Below are 24448 nucleotides of genomic sequence, written 5' to 3'. Positions count from 1 at the left end.
TTTCTTTTATGAACTTACTATCTCATCCCCTTGACAGTATTTTCTTTGCTAAGTTCTCTGAATTTTGTTCCTATAAATGTGTACAAACATCAGGCAACATCAATCTGCAGCCATTAGGAGGTAGCTGTAATATTCTTGGACGTGTTCCTGCAGTATGAAGTTGTTTCTTTGTACAAGTTTAATCTGAAGGCACCTGTCCAACATAAATAATAAAGAGTGTTCTAAAAATACTCAGTAAAGGAATTAGGTGTGTACTGGAAATACAGTCTTCTGAATAACCAATTACAGCTTTTAGGAAGAAACAACCAGAGGGGACAGTTTGTTACAAGAGAAATCCTTTGAATTGTAGGTAATTTTTTCTTCCTGTGGTGATTTGGATCTGATTGAGCACCAGACGAGCTTGGTGTCTTCAGAAGACGGAACAAGGGAGCAGGAGAACATGGATGATTCAAACAGTGAACAACAATTCAGAGTCTTTAGGGACTTTGATTTCCTAGATGTTGAGCTGGAAGATGGGGAGGTACAGTATATTTTCTCTGAAACAGCTTTTTTATTAAAACAGTTTCATATTCTTCCTACTAAACACTATACTTTTTCTGGTAACGTAAAACTTTAACTGTATAACTATAAACTTAGTTGTGAGTTCAGATTATTTATAACATTCACTTAGTGTTCGTTTCAGTAGCATAACAGTAAGAGGCTACCACACCCTTCCTTTCTGAATCTGCTTTAGGAAACACTACAAAACTGTTACTGGAAGATAAAGCCTCTGTTCTAGTACCTTTTCAGTGAATTTACTTTTAAGTGAATTTACTTTAAATACAATTTTTAAAGGTCTAAATTGTTAACAAAAATATATTTGCTGATTAAAAACCCATAAAACGAAATTGTTCCAAATCTGTTGGTTCATGAGTAACCCTCCAAACACGAATTCAGGCCTTAGGGCTGTTGTTACTCCTGCAACTGCTGATGAAGTCACTAATGCTTAGAGAGATGTACCTTTCACTCTGCTTAGGTGTCCATGATTTCATCATTTCGTGCAGGAGCTAAACAGAACCCTGAGGGCCCAGATCAAGTCTTGACAGGTGAAGCCTGTCAGCTCACCTTGAGGTGAAACTGCTGAAGGGAAAAAGTTGAAGAACTGCTGAATTTTGAGGGGCTACACCCTTTAACCTTGCTTATATCAGACTTAGAGTATTTCTTTCTATTTGGGTAGGAAGGGCCAAAAATGAATATTCATTGCCAAACAAGACTAACAATTTTGTTGCTATTTAAAAGTTCAGAAATTGTTAGCTTTTTTGATGTACTTAAGGTGCAAATATTCAGCAAACCTAACAGTTGAATAAATTGTCTTGTCATAATCTGCACTCAATTTTAACATGAATTCTCTCAGGCATCGCTCTTAGCCCTGAGAAGAACATGTGTACAAGAAGAAATAATCAGTTTTCTCCCCAGTTGAATTACAGTAGTAAAATAATTTTAAGGTAAACAGACCCTTCAGGTGTGAACTCGTGTATCTGTGAACTTTAATATTTTTCCAATGAAGAGAAATTTAAGGTAAACAGACCCTTCAGGTGTGAATCCATGTACATCTGAACTTTAATTTTTTTTCCAATGAAGAGAAAGGATGAAGGAATAGAAAGAGATGTCGCAGAGTCCTTATTTCCCAAGTCAGGAATCTCTATATCAATATATAGTAATTTTGACTCACAGCTGCCCATGACTTTGCTAAAAAAAACCCAAAAAACAACCAGTTGGCATCAATGGTTGAAAATACATTAGCCAAATATTATGAAGGAACTTTAATGTTCCAAACAATGATAAAACAGCAATGCCAGGTTGTTTGTCAAAAAGTATATTGGCTGCAATCATTTCTGTTTCTTAAATGCTTTCAAGATATTACAAGGGCTTACGGACTGCAATTTTTACTAAATACCACATGATAATTTTTTGTCCAGTGAAATTCAAGAATTTCTTCTTTCTCTTCACCAGTTAAAACCATATACTGATTATATATAATTGTGCAGAACAATTCCTATCAAAATGAGTTTACCTTCATGGACTGTGACCCTGCAAAGATTTGTTTTATACGTTTATAGATAGATAGATATAGATATATACAGTTTTTAAATTGCCATGGATCTGAGACCTTGCATTCCAAGGTTTAGTCCAGACTGACTTACTGCTGTTTTAAATAAATAGATACTTTAGCCAAATTCAAACCTGGTGTAAGAGGCTACATCTCTAATGACTGAGTTGAAACTGTATACTGTACGTCTGAATTTGATATATTCATAAACATGAATAAAACAGTGTTAGAAAACTTCAGCTAGCAAGAGCACAAATAGTCTTTCCAAAAAAACCTTATTATTTAAATAGGCCAGTGATGCTTGTATCATCCTCATACCACAAGATATACTTGTTTGAAATTTCATAAAGATGTGAAAGCAAATAATGGTTATTTTCAAACTTAAAAGGCTGAAGAGTTGAAGTTTCTGTGATAATATTAGTTACAATTGTAGGCAAATGTTTGTCTATGATGTTGTGTGTGATGTCTTTAATACAGTAATTTTACATAGATTCTTTCTATTTGTTTTTCTATCTGTTATATCTGCTACCCAGGAACTTCAGGTAAGAATGCTACTTGAACTCAGATTGGGTGGGTGGGTGTGCGTCTGCTTGTACTTCTGACAGGTGCTTCATTTTTTGTCTTGTATTAGAAATATTTTTGAGGTCTTCAAAAATTCTGCTTCATTTTAAGTTTGTTTTTGACATGTTGAACAGTCTTCACAAATCTTAAAATATCTTAATTCTAGTATCAGCATTTTTTCAAACTGAGCCATTTCTCCTTTTAGTATCTTTGTGCATAAATAATACGTAGAAACAAAAGAACAACTTCATCATATATAATATAGTAAAGTTTGGGCCATTTGTTTCCATGGGCAAATTAGATATAATTTCCAGCTTTTCAGTTGTGGTATATAGGCTCCTGTTAGCATCTTGCTAAAGCTGATACCTGAGACCTCTTCATAAAGTTTACATCATTGCCTACCAGCCTGAATTTAATTGAATAAATTAATTAATTCATACAGCTTAATTTAATTCAGCTGTATACGCATACCAACTTTGAGGGACTCATTACCCTGTGAAGAAAACTGAAAAGGCGCATCAGCGGTTGCCAGTTTGGGACCTAAACTTGCAGTTTATCAATGTATAAAGAGAACTGAAATGAGTTTGTAATAGAGAATTGTAATGAGTTGTACAAATGATACAAAAATCAGCAACAACAGTATTTTGCATATTTGTTTCCAACAGTTTGTACATCAGTTATTATGCAAACACAACCCCAAAAAAATCTTTGTCTCAAAATGCCTGTGTTCTAAAAAGTACAAACATATGGAGATAGTGCCTTACTATGCAGTTCCACAACACTCTTGCCTATACCCTACAGTATTTGTGTGACTCCATTAACTTTGCATACTTTGTCAATACAGTAAGGTAAAAACTTGTGTGAAAGAAGTTTTGCATTATTCTTACCGGCTTTATGGAGGAGCTACGCTGCTCTCCCCCACATAGGGTTACTTCCCTTTTTACTGCCCTTTCTGTGTCTCTCCTTTCCCTTGGGTTGTCGTAATGTTTAAAGTGGCTGCAATGGCACGTCCGCTTCTTTACCAGGGGGTGGTGATTGTGGGAAGTCCTATGTGGTACCTGCTCACTGCTGGCCAGACACATTTATAATATGTGACTGTTTTCTTTTGAACTGATGTTTGTTACTGATGGCTTTTCAGATAGGAGATAAGCTTTGCTCCCGCTGTACATAAAAATGAACAGCCTCTCAACTACATCTTCCCTCCTGCTTGTTAACTGTGAAAGAAAGATTGCTTAACAGGCTATAAAAACAACAACTCCATCTTTGTAGACATGTGTTGACTTCTTGTTTAAATTCAGTATGATTCTGGGTGCCCCTGTAGCAAGCTTACGCTAACTCAAATACTATGGGTGTTTGGGTTATACTGTATTTCATCTCTCTTACCCTTTTTCCTCACTTCTAATTCACTCCCCCTTCTAACTGCATGACCTAGAAGTGTCCCTTTTCATTTCTCTTCTTTTTGCTGGCTTCCTTCTTTAACACATTGCAGAATAAAACTGCAACAAGAAATATTCCCATAGACATGCACTGCAAAGTTTACTGATAGCTGCACTAGGCATCATGAGGATCAGGGTGTGATGACGGTCATCTTTGCTTGCTTGCTTATTTATGTCATTTTGTCATTTGTTAGTTCAGTAACTGATATGTTTCTGGAGGATGTCTCATTGCTGCATGTGTCCTCCAGCCTTTGTGGGGGAGGATGGACAGCCAAAGAATTTGTTAAAATAAATAGCTGGGAACCAAACAGTCATTTTAATGATTTAAAGAGACCTAATTTCGTAACTCTTAGATGTGTTCTGTTCTCTTCCCGCACAAAACTACCATATGATCCCAGTCCCAGGATGAAAACACAGTGTTCTTCCAATAATGTGTTGGGCTTCATAGCAATTTCATGTTCATTTGCTCTTGCATATAGTGCATTCCTTAGTTCTACATGTTCTTGTGGATTACAGTTCTTGCATTTCTGGATTGTCTTTTTCCTAAAAAATATTTTTTTTCTTTCTTCCTCATACTTGTTCATGAACGGTGAGCTTAGTGTCATGAAACTGAACTTTCCCTCTTTCTAATCATATTCCAAAGTCCATTGCATTAAAGGGCAATGATGCAAAATAAGATCTATTTGTGCAAATTTGTTGATTGTTAAGGAGGTAAGATTGCAATTGAATTAATTGCACTCTATGTAGTTTGGTCCCCATTCAGTAAATGTCTGAGTAGTCCTGAATGGGGATTACTCAAGTGTTTAAAATCACAAATCTGCTTAAGGGACCTTACTGAACTGAGACCTCTTTCTCTATGATTGCACATAATTTTAATCTGCATAAGCCCAGGAGATACTTACAATCAGTGATTTGATAATAATATTTATGATTTTTTTAGACAGAACTATATTTTTGTCAAATTCATATTTAAAAGATCACTGTCAACTTGAATTTTCAGCAGTTGGTTTGCTTGTTTAAGCGTGTTGCATCTTACAGAGTCTTAGTTTAAACAGTCAGCCCTGAACCTTAAAAAGAAACATTTTTCTCTATAAATTTCCTTCCCATGTTGATGTAAGGTTGAGGGCTTTCACCTGCAGTTCACCAAAACTGCAGCTGAATACTTCTGTGTAGACCTTTCGTGCTGTGTAAGGCCCCTTTGGCCTCTGCGGGTGCATGACAGGAGCAGCTGTGGACACGCTCCCGCATTTGACAGAGAGGAACCTGGCTAGGCTTGAAGAAGGGAGCAAGAGAATTAGCGCATTTAGGGAAAAGGGATACAGTCCGCTGGAAAATACATAAAGTAAACAAATGGGAAAATGGTGGAAAAGTAATTGTCATTTTTCTACATGAAAGAAATTAAGTGATCTTTGTATCAGTTCACCAGCCTAACAAATAGTTATGCAATTTGCTTAATGCACTCGGCTTTACCTAACTGCGTGTGGGATCACAACTGAAAGTCCATATACAATGTTTGGTCCATTTGACCTTTTCAAAACGTGAAATCCCAGGCAATGCTAATCAGGTTATTCTCAAAGTGTAGTTTCAATTAATTCAAATAAATTCAAGTTAGAAAAATAAGCAATATGGGCGTAGAATAAAAGTTTTAAAAGGTGTGCTGCTTTAGCTATTACATTTTGTGTGTAAATGAAGGGTTCATTCAAATCTACTCATCATTATGGTTATGTATATAATGCAAAGAGTCTAAAATCTTTAACATATGTTTCGCAATTGAACCATTGCTATGAACTGTGCTCCTAATATTTTTAAACATCATGGAAAAATCCTTTAAAATTGCTTCCAAACTTTTCTTTTGCCTGTCATTGCTCTACTGGTATTGAGGTGTGTGTATATGTGGACTTAGAAAAACAAATTCTTAAATCGGCAAATGCATGAAAAACATCTAATACTGAAAAGAATGAATCTTCATTTAACTGTCATTTCCATGCTTCTGCTCATATCTCCAGGTGAAGCGCTGGAAAATTATAAATGCTCCTGTTAAATTATTGCTTAACAAAATAATGTTTATATTAAGTTTGTATTATATTTTTACATAAAAATATTTCTTGAGCTAACTTTGATCTAATGATTGGTGGTTTGTATATGGTGAGTTTCAAATCAAGGAAGCTGATCCTATATCTGATTTCAGGGTGAGAGCATGGACAATTTCAACTGGGGAGTACGCAGACGGTCCCTGGATAGCCTGGACAAGTGTGACATGCAGCTGCTGGAAGAGAGCCAGCTCTCGGGGAGCACGCCCAGCCTGAACAAAATGAACCATGAGGACTCTGATGAGTCATCGGAGGAGGAGGACATGACCACCAGCCAAATCTTGGAGAACTCAGACCTAGTAAGCTGCAAACTTGCAATTTAAGAATAGATAGGGTTTTGTTTTTAAATAAGCTGGGCTTTTAGTTTCCTCTCGGCCAGGTACAATCTAATCAGCTGAAATTGGGGGGTGGCACTCAATGCGCTGTTTTGTCGCTGCTTGATTTTCCCTTATTTGCAAATGTAAACAGGAATTTTAATGCAAAGTTTGAAACACAGGAAGCATCAGATATGATTATTTGCACTTTTTTCCACAAATTACTATGTGACAATTTTGCACAAATGGCCAATAGTAAATCTTTCTGATGTATCTAATACTTAAAGTAATAGGACAAGACTCCAGTTTGGTAAACTGTGTCAGGTTTTTCACTGTTCACTTCTGGGATGTTTGCATACAATTTTTACGATAGAAACATTGAAAGGGTTATAATATGTCTGTACGTACAAACTAAGAGAGCTACCGTCACTGCCCTTTAAGACAATGTCTGCTTTGCATGTTCGTAAAAGCAGTGTGTGGTAGGGTAGCTGTATACTCAGTTCTTCTGTGCTTTTGTTGTCTTTTAAACAGATTATAACTCTTTCCCCATCTGAGGATACAAATCATATTGACTCACTTTCTACATCATGTGAAACAACCTCAGCAGACCCTCATCATTTTAATATAGGAACATCTAGCTTTGATGTGTCTTTGCCTGATATGAATAATCTCCAAGTGTCTGAAGGACCCAAGGTGAATACATTTTTACTTTCAACTGCAGTGTGTTTTACATAACACTTTTACAAGTTTATTTTACTTACACTTTCATGAAGGGTTTGATCTGTGAAAGCAAGTACATTCTGACTTTCTGTATATAATGGCATAGTACAATACATTCATATGCTCCTGCACATCCATACCCTTTCCTTTCTACTTATACTTTCGTTATTAAAAGACTTTATTTATGGTTTCTTAAGTATATTGCACTACATATGCACCAAGATACTACAAGCTCATTGGAAGACAAATTCATGAACTGGTTACAAGTTACAACCCTAAGGGAACACTCTTTTGTTCTTCATGCTGATTTAAAAGAACAATATGCCAACTCATGTGGTGGGTGTATGCGTGTATTCTCTGAGATTTTTTTGTATGTGGGAACCTATTGTACAGTTGTGTGCACTGGATTCAGTTCTTGCCTTTTGGCAGACACTCAGAAATTTTAAATTCATGACCACAAGATTAAGCCATCTTGGGGTGGGGGGAGGCAAGATTTGCAAGGATACAACAACCATGTTCAGCACAGTTTATTTCAGACAATTGTATCAGAAGATGAACATAATGTAAGGTTGGTAAAGAATTATCAATGTGGGGACAGTTTCTTTAATTTTCTGTTTAATAATACTTGTTTGTGGGAGATCAGGTGAACCTACTCCTCCCACTGTCTCTCCAGAAATATAATCGGGGGGGGAGGCGAGCGGTCAGTGGCTTTGTGACACTGTTGCCTTACCAGTACAGCTTTCTCTGTCATGTCCGAATTGGGTGGCTTCTGCAGAATGGGGCAGGGGAAGAATATAGTTGTCTTGTATATTCATTGGCTTTCATTCCAGTTCTTGCCTTTGGTCCCCTCCAAATGCAGCCACACAAAAAATTGATACAGTACTGCTAGTGTTGCAATATAACAGAAGTACTGGAAACTTCTAGTGAAGAGGTCATAGAAAAGGAAGTTGAAATTGTGCTGAATAGTGAACAAATTGTTTGTGTCAGAAACCTCCCCAGGAGGAAGAAAGGACAGGAGGAGGGAAATGTAGGTAAGGATAGGAAAGGAGGGGAACCTCTCAAAATAATGGTTGTGGAAAAGATAAACTCATTATCATTTGTCAAAACAACTGTTGGTAGACAAGTTACCCTGTAACAACCATAAGCAGCAGAAGTTGGCAGAATTTCAATTCAGGAAGCTGCAGTCAGAACAGATACGTTTGCAGGTGGTGACTGCGGCTAATCTCATGCATCCAGCTGCAGTAGCTATTGGTATGTACATTAAGAATTGCAAATCACAGTTCATGAGTTTCATATATGCCTGGGGTTTTAGAATCTTTACTATGAAAATTTCTTTAACGTCCCAGTACCCATGCACCAGTGTTCATCAAAAAATGAAAAGCTTTGGAAAAAGTAAAGAAGTGAAGAATGTAAAACCACAGCAGTTTCTTGTGGGATTGACAGGCAAATTCAGCTAGTCTTGAGACAAGTTTGATATTGGTGAAATACATAAGCCAAGCTGACAGGGATTTGCCAATGTTACAAAGACGTTTGAATGATAACTTTACACATAATGCCTTCTTAGTGTTTTTTGCCTCAAAGATATTTTCTTCTAGTATGCATACTTCTGTATTTTTACTCAAAACAAATTGGAGTCAGTATAAACAAAGTTAAAATGCCTGGGTTTATATTTATTTTAAGGAAGAAGTCATCCCATTTTGAGTCAGAAAACTTGAAACTTGCACCTAAATAATTTTTACTTAATTTGATAACAAAAAATCTGAGCTCTTTCCTGTTGCTCTTTTCCTCTGAGTTCTTATTTTCAGAGAGCTGATGGTATGTCAGCAATGCAGAGGAAAATTTTTGTTACTTTAGTGCTGTACAAAAATGTTTAGTTGTTGCATCATAAGCAAAACCAAAAATATCGCCTCAACTTTTAAACAGATGCAGTGAATGAGAGCAACAGGCTGATTAAGTAGGCCTTTTCTCAAACGTTTCCGTGCCAAAATCCAGGTATTAATGTTAATGGCACGAAATTAGTTAAACTTATTTTCTATTAAAGATAGTGATCACAATAATTAAGATAGTATTTATAAGGGATTAGAAGGCAGTGATGGATAATGCTATGAGGGATACAAAGATTCAGATGATGCTATTTTATATATTTTTCAAGTTATCTAAACTCACCGATTTCTGGAAGTGTACTCCAATCCTGCATGAATATTTGGAGTCCACTTTTTTATTTTGCTTTTTGGGCATCATATTGGACTCCAGTGGGTGGTAGGTGTTTGCTTCTTCTTTCTTCCTCCCTTACCCTATCCCATCAAAATGTGTTTTCTTCATACAAACACTGTCATTGCAGTGAACAAACCAATGGTTCTTTCAAGCTGATATTTCATATTTGAAAGTAGTTAATGCTAACTACTTTTTGAAGAAGCATGAAACATTTACGCTTCTTGCCAGCTGCTCTGGTTCCTATTCTGGTAATTCAGCCATATAGCTTTTGTTTCTCTTTTCAAGGTGGTTTGTGCTCTGATTCATTTCATCCACCCTGGACTCAGGAATATTCCTATCCCTTTCGCTTAGAAAACAAAACCAAAAAAACTTTCTGCTACTTAATTTCTGATCCTGTCCTTTCTGATACAAGTCTTGTTTACTTTTTAGAAATGCAAATCCCCAGAATTTATCTGTAGGATCCGAGCAGGTCTGGTAATCTGCAGAGGGCCACTTTGTCTTTTAATTCCACTTACCATGGATTTCCCTCCCTACCAGCTCCCAACACATGTGCATGCACATATGCATATTTGCACAAACACACACCTTATGAGATACCCCAGACAGAAAAGAAAGAGTTTGAGCTACCCACTGCAGTCATCCCTACAGGAACTACTTTGCAGGATGCTATGGATGATGTAGACAAAAGCCAAAAGATTGAAACTGAAACAAAATTTGTTCAGACTAAAAATGCAAGAGAAATTGGAAAGTTTCAAAAAGAAATCAAGAGCTTTAGGTGCTAATGGATGAAAAAGGAAGGAAGTGATAGAGGCATAATCCTTTTAATGTCCTGTAGAATGCTTTGGATTCTTCTTGAATGGAAGTTATTATGTAAATGACATGCTAAAAGTAATTCTCAGTTCTGAACATGCATATAGTCTTCCAGACAGTGATTGTTTTCAATATATTTTGAGAAAAGCTTTAATACGCTCTTGGACACTATAAAGTGATAAGTGACAAGGACGGTCTGATAGTAACAAGAACCCTATTGTTTTTCCTGAAAAAATACTTCCCTGCTATGTTCCCAAATGCATTGAAATCTGAAATTCTTTGCTTGCCAAATTAAGTTGAAGAAATCCTTTAAAAATAATATTGATCCAAGACAGCAAGTTAAACAAATACAGTATTTTTGAAGAAGTGTAACTTGATTCATGTCATTTATAATCTGTGGCTTTATACCTGTGCAATTTAACATGTTGTCAGGTGGGTTTTTTCATTAAATGCTTTGTATTTATTAATGGAATTAACTTATTAATTTGCTGTTTTCTAAGAGATCATCATTCACTCCCCTAGGTTGAAGCTGTACATGAAGAACAAGATACAGCAGTCCATGAGGATGACCTTTCAGGGTCTACAAATGAACTCCCTGGAGCATTTGAATGCAGTGATAGCCTTAGTCTGGATATGACAGAGACTGAAGAGAAAGTTGACAGGCTGGAACAATTTGCTCTTGCTAGGTACTTGTATATGCTGTTATTCATAAAAAGTCTTTTACACTGTACAACAAAGTGGTAACAAGGTGTTAGTTAATGGAACAGCTATTTTGGCCACAGGAGTTAAATTCTCATTAGTTTAGCGCAGTGAGAAGACAATGCCCTAATTACCTGCATAATTATCACACAACTCAAAAAAACCCCAAGATTTTCCTTCTAGGAAAAACAAGTTATGATTTGTACATACATCTATGCAGTTAGTCATTATATATGTAAAGTATTTAATTAAAAAATAAAAGGATTTTTAAAGATTTGCAGTAATGGAAATACTGCTTAGTTAGCTGTTCAGCAGATCAGCCATGTGTTCATCCTTCTGATTCCTTATGGGTCATGAGGAAGTCACAATATTGTCAAAAATCCCATCTGCATACCCTTGAGGCTGCTGGTGAGTGTGGCTGGACCCCAGTATACATTGCAACAAAGCATCAAGATTTTTCCATGCCTTATGGAGCTCTTTCAGATTTTGGATGATGAGTTAGACTGCAATTACCCCGTATTTATGGAAAGGAAAGGAAAGGAATGAGGATGTATAAAGAAGCCCTCTCTTTGTGTGCCACATGTTTCAGAATCATAGTTCCTGTTCTTGGGAGCCATAGGAAGTATTTCTCCATCCCAAAGGATAATACACAAGATCAAGTAGCTTAGTACCCTTTAAAAATAGTAGTCAGCCTGTTTCACTGACCATGGAGTGCCAAAATAATGCTCTGTCCTAAGAACAGTGTGGAGGAGGGATGGATCTTCTCCAATCCATTACATTGGGGGGAACCAAACAGGTCAGTATATATGTTTGTACATGCTGAGATTCTTTTCAGTACTTCTGCTATACATTATTATAACCAAGTTTTCCTAGAAGAGGAGTTTTTCTTCATGGGCTCTATCCTCCTGTGAAGTTTCAGCCTTCTTCCTCCAACCAATGGTATGATAAAACAATTCAAGTATTCTGGGATGGAGGAAGATAGATGATAATGGCCTGAAGATAGGGATTCTGGTTTGGAGGTTTTTCTCATTGTAGCCAACATCTTGCCAGCTTCAAAAGTAATTTGAAAGTTCATTAATATTTTTAGAAAGGTGCTGTAATTGGTCCTGTGATTATAACTCTCTGTTATAGCATATTTTATCTGCCACCTTCTTGGTATTCTCCTTTCATCACAGTTTATTTTTTTTTCTCCTTCAGTTTTCGAGATGTTGATCGAAATGCCTCCCCTCCTCCCTCACCATTTTTTTCTGCCATCCTTGCTGCATTTCAGCCAGCAGCATGTGATGATGCAGAAGAAGCCTGGCGTAGTCATATCAACCAGCTCATGTGCGACTCTGATGGTTCCTGTGCAGTTTATACATTTCATGTGTTCTCTTCTCTGTTTAAGGTGAGAAAATAAGTCTAAGATACAAAATCAAAATGTTTAGATTATGTGTGGCTATCGGGGTGGTTCTTGATAGTAGTACCAGTAATGAACTACTAGGTATATAACCATTGTAATTTTGCATGCTGCAAAATTGCCGTACTAGATTTTCATGCAGAACTGTCTTCTAGGACCAGTTTTGTCATAAAAATGGTATGTATCTCATACTTGCAGGTTTGGAGATAACATTATAAAATGTGGATCCACTTTAAAGAGGATTTTCTTCAGTACTTTACAGCCTGAAACAATAACTGCAAGAGACAGGAAATAGCCTTTTCATCTCAAACTATTGTTAATCTGTTCTTCCATCTCAAACTGTTGAAATCGGACCATGCCCGTGTAAATGTCAACATTATTAAATATTCTGTACCTAATCATCTGAATAGAAATATCCAGCTACCATCATGTAACATAAATTCCAGAGATTGAGTCTGAAGACTAGAAATACATTTCTCCTTTCCAAAACTGTATGCTCGCAAAGATAAGCTTCTTGCAAAAAGATAAGAAAAAAAAGGAGTCAAATGTACAAGCTGTTCTAAGGAATGACTCTCTGCTTTTACCTGTCATTAGTTTTAAAACCTTTTTTAATTGTTTCTCCTGCTTTATATGAGGCAGCTGCAGGATGTTTAGCATGCTGCAGCAGTGTACACAACAGCCAGGTAACTTCATGCAGAGTTTAAGTACCCATGATCTCAGAGTACACAATTTTTTATCAGCAATGAGTACCCCGCTAATAACTATACAATCTCAAGATCTTTTTGTATCTTTAAGACTATCCTTATAATAAAGAAGCATCATACAATAAGAATCTCTTCTCCATCCTGTTTTCTCTGTGCTCCAACGGACTTAATTGCATGTCTTCTCTAGCTGCACACTGTGTCCTCCTTTAAACATTACACCACTGTAAATATGGGTGCCTTATAGGCATTCTTTTAAACACTGACAACCATTTGGAAGGAAAAAAACAGTGCTGACTTGAGTGCATGACAGTTCAACTTTGAAAATTAGTCCTGTGTTTCTTCATGATGTGTATTTCAGCTTTTTTGCCATTAATGTCATTCCTAGAGGTTAATAGCCCTGTTCAAGTCTTCTGAGAGTTACTTGTCGTTTTTGTTCTCTTTGAAGATGTGAAAAGGAACTGATGTCACACTTCTGAAAACTAAATAAATAATACTGTGTAATGCAAGACCTAAACATTACCTGTAAAGTACTTGTTTAACTCAAAATCCTGGCAGGCACACACTACATTTGCTGTTGTGCTTGCCCTATATTCAGAAGATAGCCTACTCATTTTATTCAGTTGATACTGGAGGAGAAAGATACAATACTGCTCTCAAAAAATTTTCAATAACAGCAAAACCTGAATAACAGTAATTAAAAAAAAAAAGGGTGTTAATAGATCAACAAACCAGAATTTTCTAGCTGGAGTCACAGACATATTTTTAGTTTATAAAATGGCTTTGTTCTCCTCTTCAGGGTTAAAACACAGGAGTATTATTTTCCCAGATTTTTTTCATAAGATCCCAGCTTGTCTGGAATTGTATTGTGTTTGCACCATCAAACTTTGCTACTCATCCGCTAACTTAAAAGACTTTTGACCCTCACCAACAGGAAGTTTCGGAAACGAGCCCAGTATGTGCTAGGCTTGCAACACAAAGTACTGCCAAAGTACTTAATTGTGAAACAAAATCCTTGTTTGGAGGAGCCTGTCAACTAAATACTTGGTGAAGTGAAAGAAGTGCATTTTCCAGGGCACCTACATTTCAGTCTGCATCAAGTTAATGGTATCTTGGATGTTTGCCCACAACACGATAAACTTGTTTAAAATTCCTGAAATTATTGAAGTACTTTTCCTGTAAACGAGTCATAGCTCAGAGATCTCTGGATTATCTTTACGGCTGCCCCTCTGTATTCTGTCAAATCAAATGTCTTCCAGCAGACCAGCCAGTTCCAAGACAAGTAGATTTGAGAGCTAGCAAGTAGTTTCCACAATCGAACCCTTTTGTTACGAAAAGTCCTCTTCCCAGAAGAGGAAACCTGAGGTTAAGAAGAAAACGTTCTGAGAATATTTTGTTATTATTTACATTGACACAAAGCACAGTGACTATACGCAGGCATGTACCTATTCATAATATGTTGGCGGTTTGGCATTATTATTCACAGTGGTCCCATTTCACAAAATATATACTGCATTCAGACCTTGCTTGAAAGATTTCAGCCACTGTAATCTGCACCCAGAAGGACATAGCTGAGATGATATCTTATTATAGAACTGATAGTCCATGTAATTGCAAAATGAATATATTTAGTGAAGTACTATACATAGGTACCAAAGTACAGTCCCTCACTGTTTCACATTTTAATACTTTAAAACACTGTTCAAGACTGTTACCTTCTTAGCTGTAGATTGATTGTTGCTTTTATGAATATCTGGAAAGGAATGCAGTAAAGGAAGAATATGTTTTCTTGAATGTAAACAGTAGACTGGTCAGCTTTTGATGAAGCCATAACTGAAATGCTTTGAGGAAGTTATTTTCGTAAAATAAACTAGAACTGTTAAAATATATGAGTAGATGTGTGCTGGAAGGGACCTGAAGAGTTCATGTTCCTTATCTTGCCCAGTACAGGACCAACTATAACTTTCATTCTGGTCAAATGTTTTTTAACTTTTTTCTCTAGACTGTTCTTAACCTTTAGGCTAAGGTGGAACTTCACAATGTTCCTAGGCACTGTAGTCCAATGCTTAACTCTTCCTATCACTTGAAAACTTCTCTTTCTGTGTTTTATGCCCATGGCTTCTTGCTCTATACACAGTGGTACTCTTCTCTTCTTTGCAGTTGCGGCTTATATTTGAAGACCATTACCATGACTTCACCTACCCCAAACTTCTCTTACTTAACCTCAGTTCTTTCAACTTTCCCCATAAGTCACATTTTCTAAACTTCTCACTGTTGCTATGGGCTCCATTCAGTCAGTGTATTACTTGAAAAGGAAGAGCACGTTCTGTACTTCAGCCTAAGTTCTTACCAGCACTGACTAGAAGAGGTTTACCTGTTTTATAGAAGGTATTCCTGTTTAAAAACCTATCTCTGCTAACTGCTGTACAGTAGGATACAGTTAATTATTTTCCACTTGTAACCCAATCTAGTATGCAGATCTTGTTCTACAAAATTTTGCCTTCCTCGTTATTCTCCATCCTGAATGTGCTCTGTGGATTGTTTCATCCTAGGTGTACAACCTTATCCTTTTTTCTTTTCCGTGCACTGCTTCTCCAGTTTATCAAGATCAGTCTGAATTCTAACCCTGGCTTCCAAGGAGCTTACAGCCCCTGCAGCTCAATCATCCATGCATTTAATAAGCATGTTGCATATTCCATTATTCAGTATTTTCATTAATGACTTGGTTAGTGCCTGAGACAGTCCCCAGTAGAATCCTACTCAATTTATCTTTCCAATTGGACAGTGAGCTGCTGATAATTAACTTCTGAATATGGTTTTACACACCTAGTTACCTCTAGACTGGGTTTCTCTGCCTTACTTCTGAGATAGTAAATGAATTAATATATAACATATCCATCGCTTCTCCTCCTAATAGAAAATTTTAGCCTTTCATGAAAATTAAATAGTTTGATATGATTTGTTCTGACCAAATCTGTACTGCCTATTATTGATCTCTTATATGTTTCCCCCATTTCCCGAACTCTGTGTTTAATTCTTTTGCTCGTGTTTTTTTTGAGATAAGCACTTTCCTCAAGTTTTTTACAATACCCTGTGTTCTGTGAGTTCTCAGAGATATTTGTTATGGCTCCTAGACCTCTTTAGCCAGTATTATAACTATCATAGCATGAATTTCCCTAATCTGCAAAGATGTAAAAATATCCAAGCCCTTACTAGCAAGATCTGTTCTCACCTGAGTTTTCACAGATGTCTCTCTGTTACCTGTATACAGATGCCCTTTCTGGGAGCAATAAGGCAAAAGGCATTAAACACATCAGTCTTTTCAGTAGCATCTGTTAGCTATTTTTTTCCATTGTGATTCCTTGGCCTCCCTCTTAATTATTTCTAGTTTACTTCTTGACATCTCTCTTTCTCTTACCAGTTTATTTGGCATCTCCTTCTCTGATTATTGTGCCTACATTGCCATGTTATGTTTGGTACACAAGTTAGTAATTTAACACAGTTTCACCTTCTGTTCTTCTTTTTTGCATGAATATTTGCCTGCGTGAAATATTTGTGATTCAGCCAGACGTATGTCTTAATATATTTTCTATCTTTCAGTGGTATAGAATGTGCTTCTGCCCTCTTTTTTTTTCCTGAAGGAATGGCTACCTCTCATTATCTCCTTTCCCCGTTAAGTTATTTCTAATGGGCTCCTTCCTGCAAATTCTGAATGCATTGAAGTCAGTTGTATTATTTCTGTAATCTGTCTCCTTCACTGTCTCAGATTCATAAACTCAATTACTCTTCCCCAGGAGGGCACTGCAGCACCTGAACAGGTTACCCAGAGAGCCTGAGGAAGCTCTGACCTTGGAGCTTTCAAGACTCAGCTAGACAATACCGTGGCTGACCTGATCTAGTGTTGGCAATAGTCCCACTTCGAGTTGAAGGTTGGATCAGATGTTCTCCAGAGGTCCTTTTCAACCAACATCTCTTGGATTCTGTTCCATAATCTGTCTTTCTAAATTTCTTTCCACTTTTACGTTCTCAGCTAGCTCTTTTCTGTTGGTTAGGATCAAATCTAGATCTCTTTCCTTTGCCAGAAGAGTTGTCAGCAACAGTTTCGCTAAGACTTGGACTAAATCTTTCTTTTCAGAAGACATCATAGTAGTAAATCTCCAACTGTCACCAAGCCCTATGATTCAGATGATTCTGCTAGTTGCTCATAAAAATAATCATTTACCTGGTCTGGTGGTAATTAGTAAGGGCCCTTGCCTCTACTACAGACTCAGTGCAGCAGAGAATCTGAACCATGTGCTGAGTGACATGTATAGCGCTTTGTTTCTGTGTTGAAGTAAGATGGTAGAAACACATAGTAAGACAAATATCAGTCTATCCAATCTTAACTGTGTTCAGATGGCCAGTTCAGATGCTTTAGAAAATTGGTCTGTAGAGGAAGTTTCTCTTTAACCATTTTATAAATTATTGATAATGTATACCCTACTACAATGTGAGGGCTTACGTAGCTTTTTTAAAAAAATCATTCAATCCAACAGCTTCCATTATCAATAAAGTCTGAATTCAGCTCACCTGATTTTAGGTACTTAGCTTCAATGCTCCAGTGTAGGAGCAGTAACAGGCTGTTTATATGTCTGTCACCAGATTGCTATTTAGGAAGCACTTCTCTCCAGTGAGGCATGCTTACGGTAATACAGGTCCTAACCTACATTCCTCAGAGAAATGCCTATGGTAACACGGAACGAATCATATAAAAATGTTGCATACTTTTATTTTTAAAAATAATTTCATGTTACTCCCACCTGCTGAGCAGTTGGCCTTAGTGAGATATATTTTGGCAGTGAAACCTGCTGTGTATTTATCAATATCATTATTTCAGTTCCTGCAAGGCTAAAATATTATTTTTATTTATTATTCACTTTATATATTAGTCACTGAAAATATCAGCACTAGAATGTTTCTGGAAGACTAGACTGGTTTAGGACTCAAAACACCAAAAAAACCTTCTGAGAATAATAATTCCCGGATGCAATGCAGTATTTCTGGAGTCCTCCCAAGCAGCAGAAAAGTTTTAGTAAGAAGGTTTTTCCCACAGGGGAAAATGACAGTTTTTTTCTGATTTTTCCATGCTGCTGTTTGGCATTAGGATGTCCATTATATTATCTGATTAGCCACTTGACATGGAATACTAACAAAACAATGCCTGGAATGGGCAGAAAAAGTAATGTGCTGATCATCTCTGTTAACTCTGTACAGCCAAGAAAAAAAAAGCTACTTGTAGGTAAAAGGCTTTATAAAGATTGAATCATATTTACAAGAAAGAATGTATTTCAGTAGTAGATTATTATGAATTCTGTAATTAGTTTCACAGCTGCCCAGCTGTACACTGTCTCCAGCATAATAACTGTAATTCAGTATCCTTGAGCAGACATTCAGTTCTCCACAGGGAGACGGTCTCTTTTGCACATGTAATTGTGCAAAGAAAAAAAAGCCTGCCATTTGTTTACAAGGGAAAGAAGCTTGTACTTGAGTAAAGAATGTGATAAACCGTATTTTGCTTCACAGAATATTCAGAAAAGATTCTGCTTCCTAACCTGCGATGCAGCTAGTTACTTGGGAGACAACCTGCGAGGAATAGGCTCCAAGTTTGTGAGGTCTTCTCAGATGTTAACATCATGTTCAGAATGTCCCACCCTTTTTGTAGATGCAGAAACAGTGAGTATATTCCTTTCAAAAGGCATGTGCTGCATTGCAGTGTGTTATTTTACTGGCTGTTTCACTTTTGGGCAACTCCTGAATAGATATGTCAAAAAGGTACCCACCTCCTGTCTCTAATTTTTGTCTCTTGTTCTTAACCAAATTTCCATTAATTTTCCATATTATTTTATTAGGTAAGTAATGGCAGATGGACAATATGATGTGTTGAGCCTGTGTGCCAAAAACCACTATAAAACAGGTGCCTACCGGACCCAGTTGGCTCCACAAATGGAAAAGGAGAAGCTATTTTTTACATAGTTCAGCATGAAAGATGGTAACATGTTTAGTGGTTTCATTTGAGTCAACTGTGATGTGAGCTGGATGATAAAAATGTATATTAGGGAATGAATGAGATGGCCCTTCCCATTGTTTTCATTCTGGCCCATGTTTATCCAACAGCATCAGGACAGTGTGGCCTCACACAGAAGTATAGAGGTAGGAACTTGCAAAGTGCAATCTTGGGCCCACTGCTGTGAGCATGGAAAAGCTGTGCCTTATGTCATCAGAGAGCTGTGGAGATTAACTAGTTAAGCTTTGTGCAGTATTTTATTTTAGGGAGGTCCTCTGCAAAGCTGTTAAACACAAAACACAATTTCAATTCCACATTATCATAAGTGCAACTTTTGCTATTCAGTTTTCGGCGTGGCATTCTATTTATGTATATTTTTGCATAAATATAAATATTTGTCAGTATTGGTATCTGTAAATCTAAGTATTTTTTTGCAAGATCTTTACTATACTTTCTGCTCTGCTAATATTTTTATTCTTGTATAGTGACATTTACTAGCCCTTTTGATTTCATTTCTCCAGCTGCTCTCTTGTGGCCTTCTTGAAAAGCTGAAGTTCAGTGTTTTAGAACTGCAGGAGTACCTGGACACATACAATAACAGGAAAGAAGCAACACTCTCGGTATGCTGGATTATGTTATGTTCTTGGTTTTGTATCTGTGTATACTTAAGCTATGTCAGGAGACTGCAGATACACTCAGATCTGTTTAAACTGATATTCAGTAGGAAAACGTATTTCAGATACTGGATTCACTAAATGTTTCTTCCTGAACATATGAACCAGAACTAAAAAAATAGCTATTGTGTCCCTTAATTTTAGAAACATTGGCATCCTTAATATTCCTGATCTCTCCTTTCTCCTATTCAGTAATTAATTCATTTTCTTGGTTTATGCAATTCAAATACTAATAGAAATCAAGACTACACTTTTTAAATTACAGTCAAAGCAAATCGTCATAGTCTGTGCGAATAAAAAGTGCAATTGCAAAGTTTTATTTATGTGCTGCGCTATGAAACTAAAATACTGCTTACCTTTCTGCAAATCAAACTATAGGCCTTATTCATATCTTCTTTTAATTTCTTTCTGAAAACAGTGGCTTGCAAACTGCAAAGCAACGTTTGCTGGGGGCTCACGAGATGGAGTTATTACCTGCCAGCCAGGAGACTCAGAAGAGAAGGTAATGAATGAGCAGTATTATTTCTGTCCTGTAAAATGACATGTGTGATATAGCTTGTTGTCGGACCCACAAGAGCCTGGTGTACTTCCTCCTTGTTTCTCTGCTGGGCTTGGGCATAATCCGATTTTCACACTTAAGGGTCAAAGGTATTGTTGTTGCCTCAGTCCTGGCCACAGGAAATGGGAAGTATTCAGAGGCAATACTTCTGCCTTCCTGGTCTAGTAAAGGAAGCAGAGCTAACCCTGCCTGGGTTGTTTGTGCTCTCCCTTTTAGAAAGATGTTACAGCAGCAGTTTCCCACAGCGCAGTGTCTCTGAAAATCACTCCTGGTGTACTGTGCTTCCACATTACACACATTTTATCTACAGCTGTTACAGACTCGGTCTGCCCAACAGCAAGACTTGCCTGGTTGAAATCCACTTAGATTAGTAGTTATGAAGTAATGACTGTAAAATGGCCAGTGAAATAATTTATTCTGTAGATAAGTATTTATACCTAAGGCAAAATATCTCTTTATCACTTTTGAATGAAAGTTTTACACACACATTCCCATATAAATAGATACATAAATATATATATATTTAGTGTGTTGATTCCAGTTAAGAAATCAATCTTTTCAGAAATCAGCACCATCAGCAGGCATTCCTGTTATTTGATATACTAAGTGTAGGAAACAGCTGGTATCTTAGTGGTGTAGAATAAGTTGAGAAACGTTGTTTTGTGGTTTTTTTTCCTTTTGGAGGAAAAAGAATGGAAGGATGGGAAAAAGAGGGAGCTGGATGGAATTAGCCAAAATCAGGAAGCAGCAGCAGCATGTAGAAAAAAGTGACATCTCCTCTTTCCATGTATTTTAACTTATAAAAGATAATGATGACATTTTCAGAACACGCAGTTGTCTGTTGTAACCATTTTATCAAATACCTTGTTTTATGTTGGTTTCAGTTTGTCTGTCTTTTCCCAGAATTCACTTTATTTTCTTCTGTTTTTATCTTCACCTCTCTTTCCCTTCTATGTGTTTGTCTTCCTGTCTTTGAACTCCCTTGATTTCTATTTTTTTATGCCATTTCCCAAGAATCCCAAATCCTTGCCACCCCTGCATTTTGGCTTCCTTGACCTTATTAGCAAATCTAATTTGCTAATCCTCTGGCTGCAATCATAGGCGGTGGGAAAACTGTTCAATCTTCCCCCACCTGGCACTGGCACCAGCAAAAGTTAGACACCTTCCAACGCATTTAAATAAGATACTGTCTCTTCTGTAATTGTAATGGTGTACAGGGAAGTTACAAGTGAGCTATTCTCAAATCTAAAAAAGGAGAGACCTGGAACACACGCTACTACCTCTCCTGCAAGTACATCAGGAGAGGGAGATAAAGTATACGTAAGGAGGCGTAACTATTGGAACGTGCATGGGCTTTCTCTTCCCGCTGATGCACACCACCCTGAACAGTGACTTCAGACTGTAGTGTTACGTGTCTTGCTGTATACAGCTTAACTTACCCTCTTCATCCCTCTTTTGGAAACCCATAGAATGGGATGGAGGATCACACATCTTGCTGATCATCTACATTGTTTCTTTTTTGAAAAAGTAGAGGAGAGAGAATGCTGAGGATAAGGAATAAACTGTGATCTGAGCTTATATTGCTGGCCTAAACACATCTAAAAGTTAATAAATGTCATGTTCCAGTTGTGTGGGTTTTTTTAATTAGGCGCTCTCTGTTTCAGAATTAAATGTGTGTTTTGTGAAGCTGGGGTTAGTATTCTTACTGCTTATCAAACAGACTGAAAAGAAGGGTTTCTCACTTCTGCAGGAATCCCTGGTCTCTCCCCAGCATTGCTCCTTCAGCCCAAAATGCATTATTCCTTGGAAGTTGACAGGATGGTAGGTCTTTGATCAACAGGCATATTTCTTTTCTCCCCCTTCTCATTCACCTGTCAATTGAAGCAGCTCTTCCCAAAGGAACATTCTGTTTATTCAGCAAACGTGTAATGGGAGGAAGAGTCCAGGGAAACCGAGGACATGTGATTAGGAAGGGACAAGGAAAAATTACTCCTAGACTGGCAAGTATTTTCATATCTTTCCTCTCCTCTTCTCCCTCAACATGAAAGCCTAAAGAATCCAATAATTGTAGGAAAAAAAAAATCTGTCTTATAGTGGTAGTCACAAGGGAGCCTGCCTAAACTCTTAAACTCACTGAGGGTTAGATTAGGACCTGAAATCCTGCTGAAAACTTCTGGCATAAAAAATTGCTTAGCTAAGCACAAAACCAGGCTACTTCTGGAAAAGGTTCAGAAATAATTGTAAGGAAGAAAAAGCAACCCCTTGCTCTACAGAAAGCAGAAATCTTAGATTCTCAGAACTCCCCACCTGGTAAAAAGCTTAAGGTGAAAATAGTCCCCTCTACAGACAAGACAGACATAAGACCAACTTCAGCATTAGCACAAGTGGTTGCATCACAAATGCCCGCTGATGCTGGTTAACTAACTTGGCATCAGTTTCTCTAATCAGATCTTATTTCAAAATAATTGCACATGATTTGTTGACCATTGTTACTGTTACTGAAAATGGGCAAAGGCAAAAATTGCTTATTCTGACATTAAAGAAGCTTGAAATAGAAGTTGTCTAGGTCAGCTGCTAGAGCTAGCCACTTTTCTGAAACTGGGTAAAAGCTTTGTGTCCCAGAATGTCTTTCCCCCCCTTATTCTTGCAACAGATTACATGAGTTGGATGTGTCTGTGATTTGTAAGCTTTGATGCTACATTGAGCAACAGACCCTCAAGAACATAGGAGTCAGTTTACAGACAAAAGATAACTGCACATACTATTGTGCTGTCTGTCCAGGTGTAACAGTCTTAGATGAGTACAGCTATCAGTACATTCTTCAACCTTACTAAACAGGGATTTTTTTAATCTAGTCAAAGACTGGTTTTGTTTGGGGTTTTCTTCTGGAAAAGAGATACTTGGAAGATCCTATTTTTCTTGTCAATTAGCACTGCTGATTCAAATAAGTATTTATCTCCTAATGAGACACTCAGTTTACTCTGTAAGTCCAAAGTCAATATACACCTTTCTTAAACCTTGCTCATCCCAAAGCTCACCACAGGCTAATAGGTGAGGGCTTTGCAAACTCAAACTGTTAATGGATATTTAAAACACGATGCACCCCATAAAAATTTGCCCCAAAAATTCAGAATGTACCTGTTGCTATGAGTTTCCCGGTGGCTAAAGGTTCAATTACTCTAGGCCACCAATAAGACTGGAGGTGTACCTCTTGGGACCATAGTCATCTGGAGTTGAGTTGAGTTACAGTAAAGCTCAAGGCACAGTGAGTCTCATTGTTAAGTTAGAAATTCTTAATAATCAATAATCTATTATCTGACTGCTGTTTGACAGGTCCATGCATTGACAATGAGGTAAAATTGGCCCCGGGTAGGCAGCTTTTCTAAAGGAGGAACACAGCTGTGTTTTAGATTTCTCCAGATAGAATAGTTTCTACTATCCTTCAAGTCCAGTGGATATTTAAGAATGCACATCATATGCTGTATCTCTTTTTCTCTCTGAGATATATAAATACAAGTTTGTATATATACCCACTTTCCTAGATTGTGGGAAAAGCTTTTGTCTGCTGGCATGTCAAGTCAAATAGAATACCTTAATAAAATGCACTTGCAATTAATAACCCTTGCACACAGCAGTTATTTTGTTACAGTGGGACTCTCCTGTGCCAATAAATGACTGAAGACTGTGTTGCTATCAAAGTGTGAATGTCTTAAGAAATAATTGTGTAACTCTCATCTCTTTTCAGTATGTAAAAATGATTCCTTGAAAAAAGCAAGAAGACCCGTGATCTAAAGATCAGTGCTTTGCTGTCTTCCTGGTCTGCTAATAGTACAGAACAGTAATTCTCTGTCTCAATAAAAAACTAAATCAAAGTGTTGCTGCTAGGGGGTGTGTCCTTAAGTGCAGCATTGACCAGCTGCATAAAGGACTGTGCAAGTGATCCAAACACTCCAAACATTCGGTATTTTCAGCTGCCAAAACCACTAATTGTGTAATGTCTATCAACTAATCTAAAACAACACTTCCCTTACTATAGGAGTTAAACTAGAAATTGAGAAGAAGCGTGATGGCTATGACCATTCCACCTGATCCCTTGCTGCTGGGGACTAAAAGAAATGTCACTTAGTCCAACAATTAGT

At 37.2% G+C, this 24448-nt stretch overlaps 1 protein-coding gene across 1 annotated transcript in view; it reads left to right on the top strand.

Moving 5' to 3' along the window:
- LOC103907945 (protein furry homolog) overlaps window positions 1-24448 on the top strand; it is a 187804-nt gene that overhangs the window by 153849 nt on the left and 9507 nt on the right. Inside the window, exons 51-58 of the mRNA XM_019474859.1 lie at window positions 350-520; window positions 6275-6475; window positions 7022-7183; window positions 10757-10920; window positions 12131-12320; window positions 18596-18745; window positions 19598-19696; window positions 20169-20252. Coding sequence (XP_019330404.1) covers window positions 350-520; window positions 6275-6475; window positions 7022-7183; window positions 10757-10920; window positions 12131-12320; window positions 18596-18745; window positions 19598-19696; window positions 20169-20252 — 1221 coding nt within the window. The remainder of the gene's footprint in view (window positions 1-349; window positions 521-6274; window positions 6476-7021; window positions 7184-10756; window positions 10921-12130; window positions 12321-18595; window positions 18746-19597; window positions 19697-20168; window positions 20253-24448) is intronic.

This window comes from Aptenodytes forsteri, unplaced genomic scaffold, assembly GCF_000699145.1.
Source record: "Aptenodytes forsteri isolate BGI_AS27 unplaced genomic scaffold, ASM69914v1 Scaffold155, whole genome shotgun sequence".
Classification (NCBI taxonomy): Eukaryota; Metazoa; Chordata; class Aves; order Sphenisciformes; family Spheniscidae; genus Aptenodytes; species Aptenodytes forsteri.
Note: the sequence above shows the minus strand (reverse complement) of the source record. Positions and strands in the feature narration are given on the sequence as shown.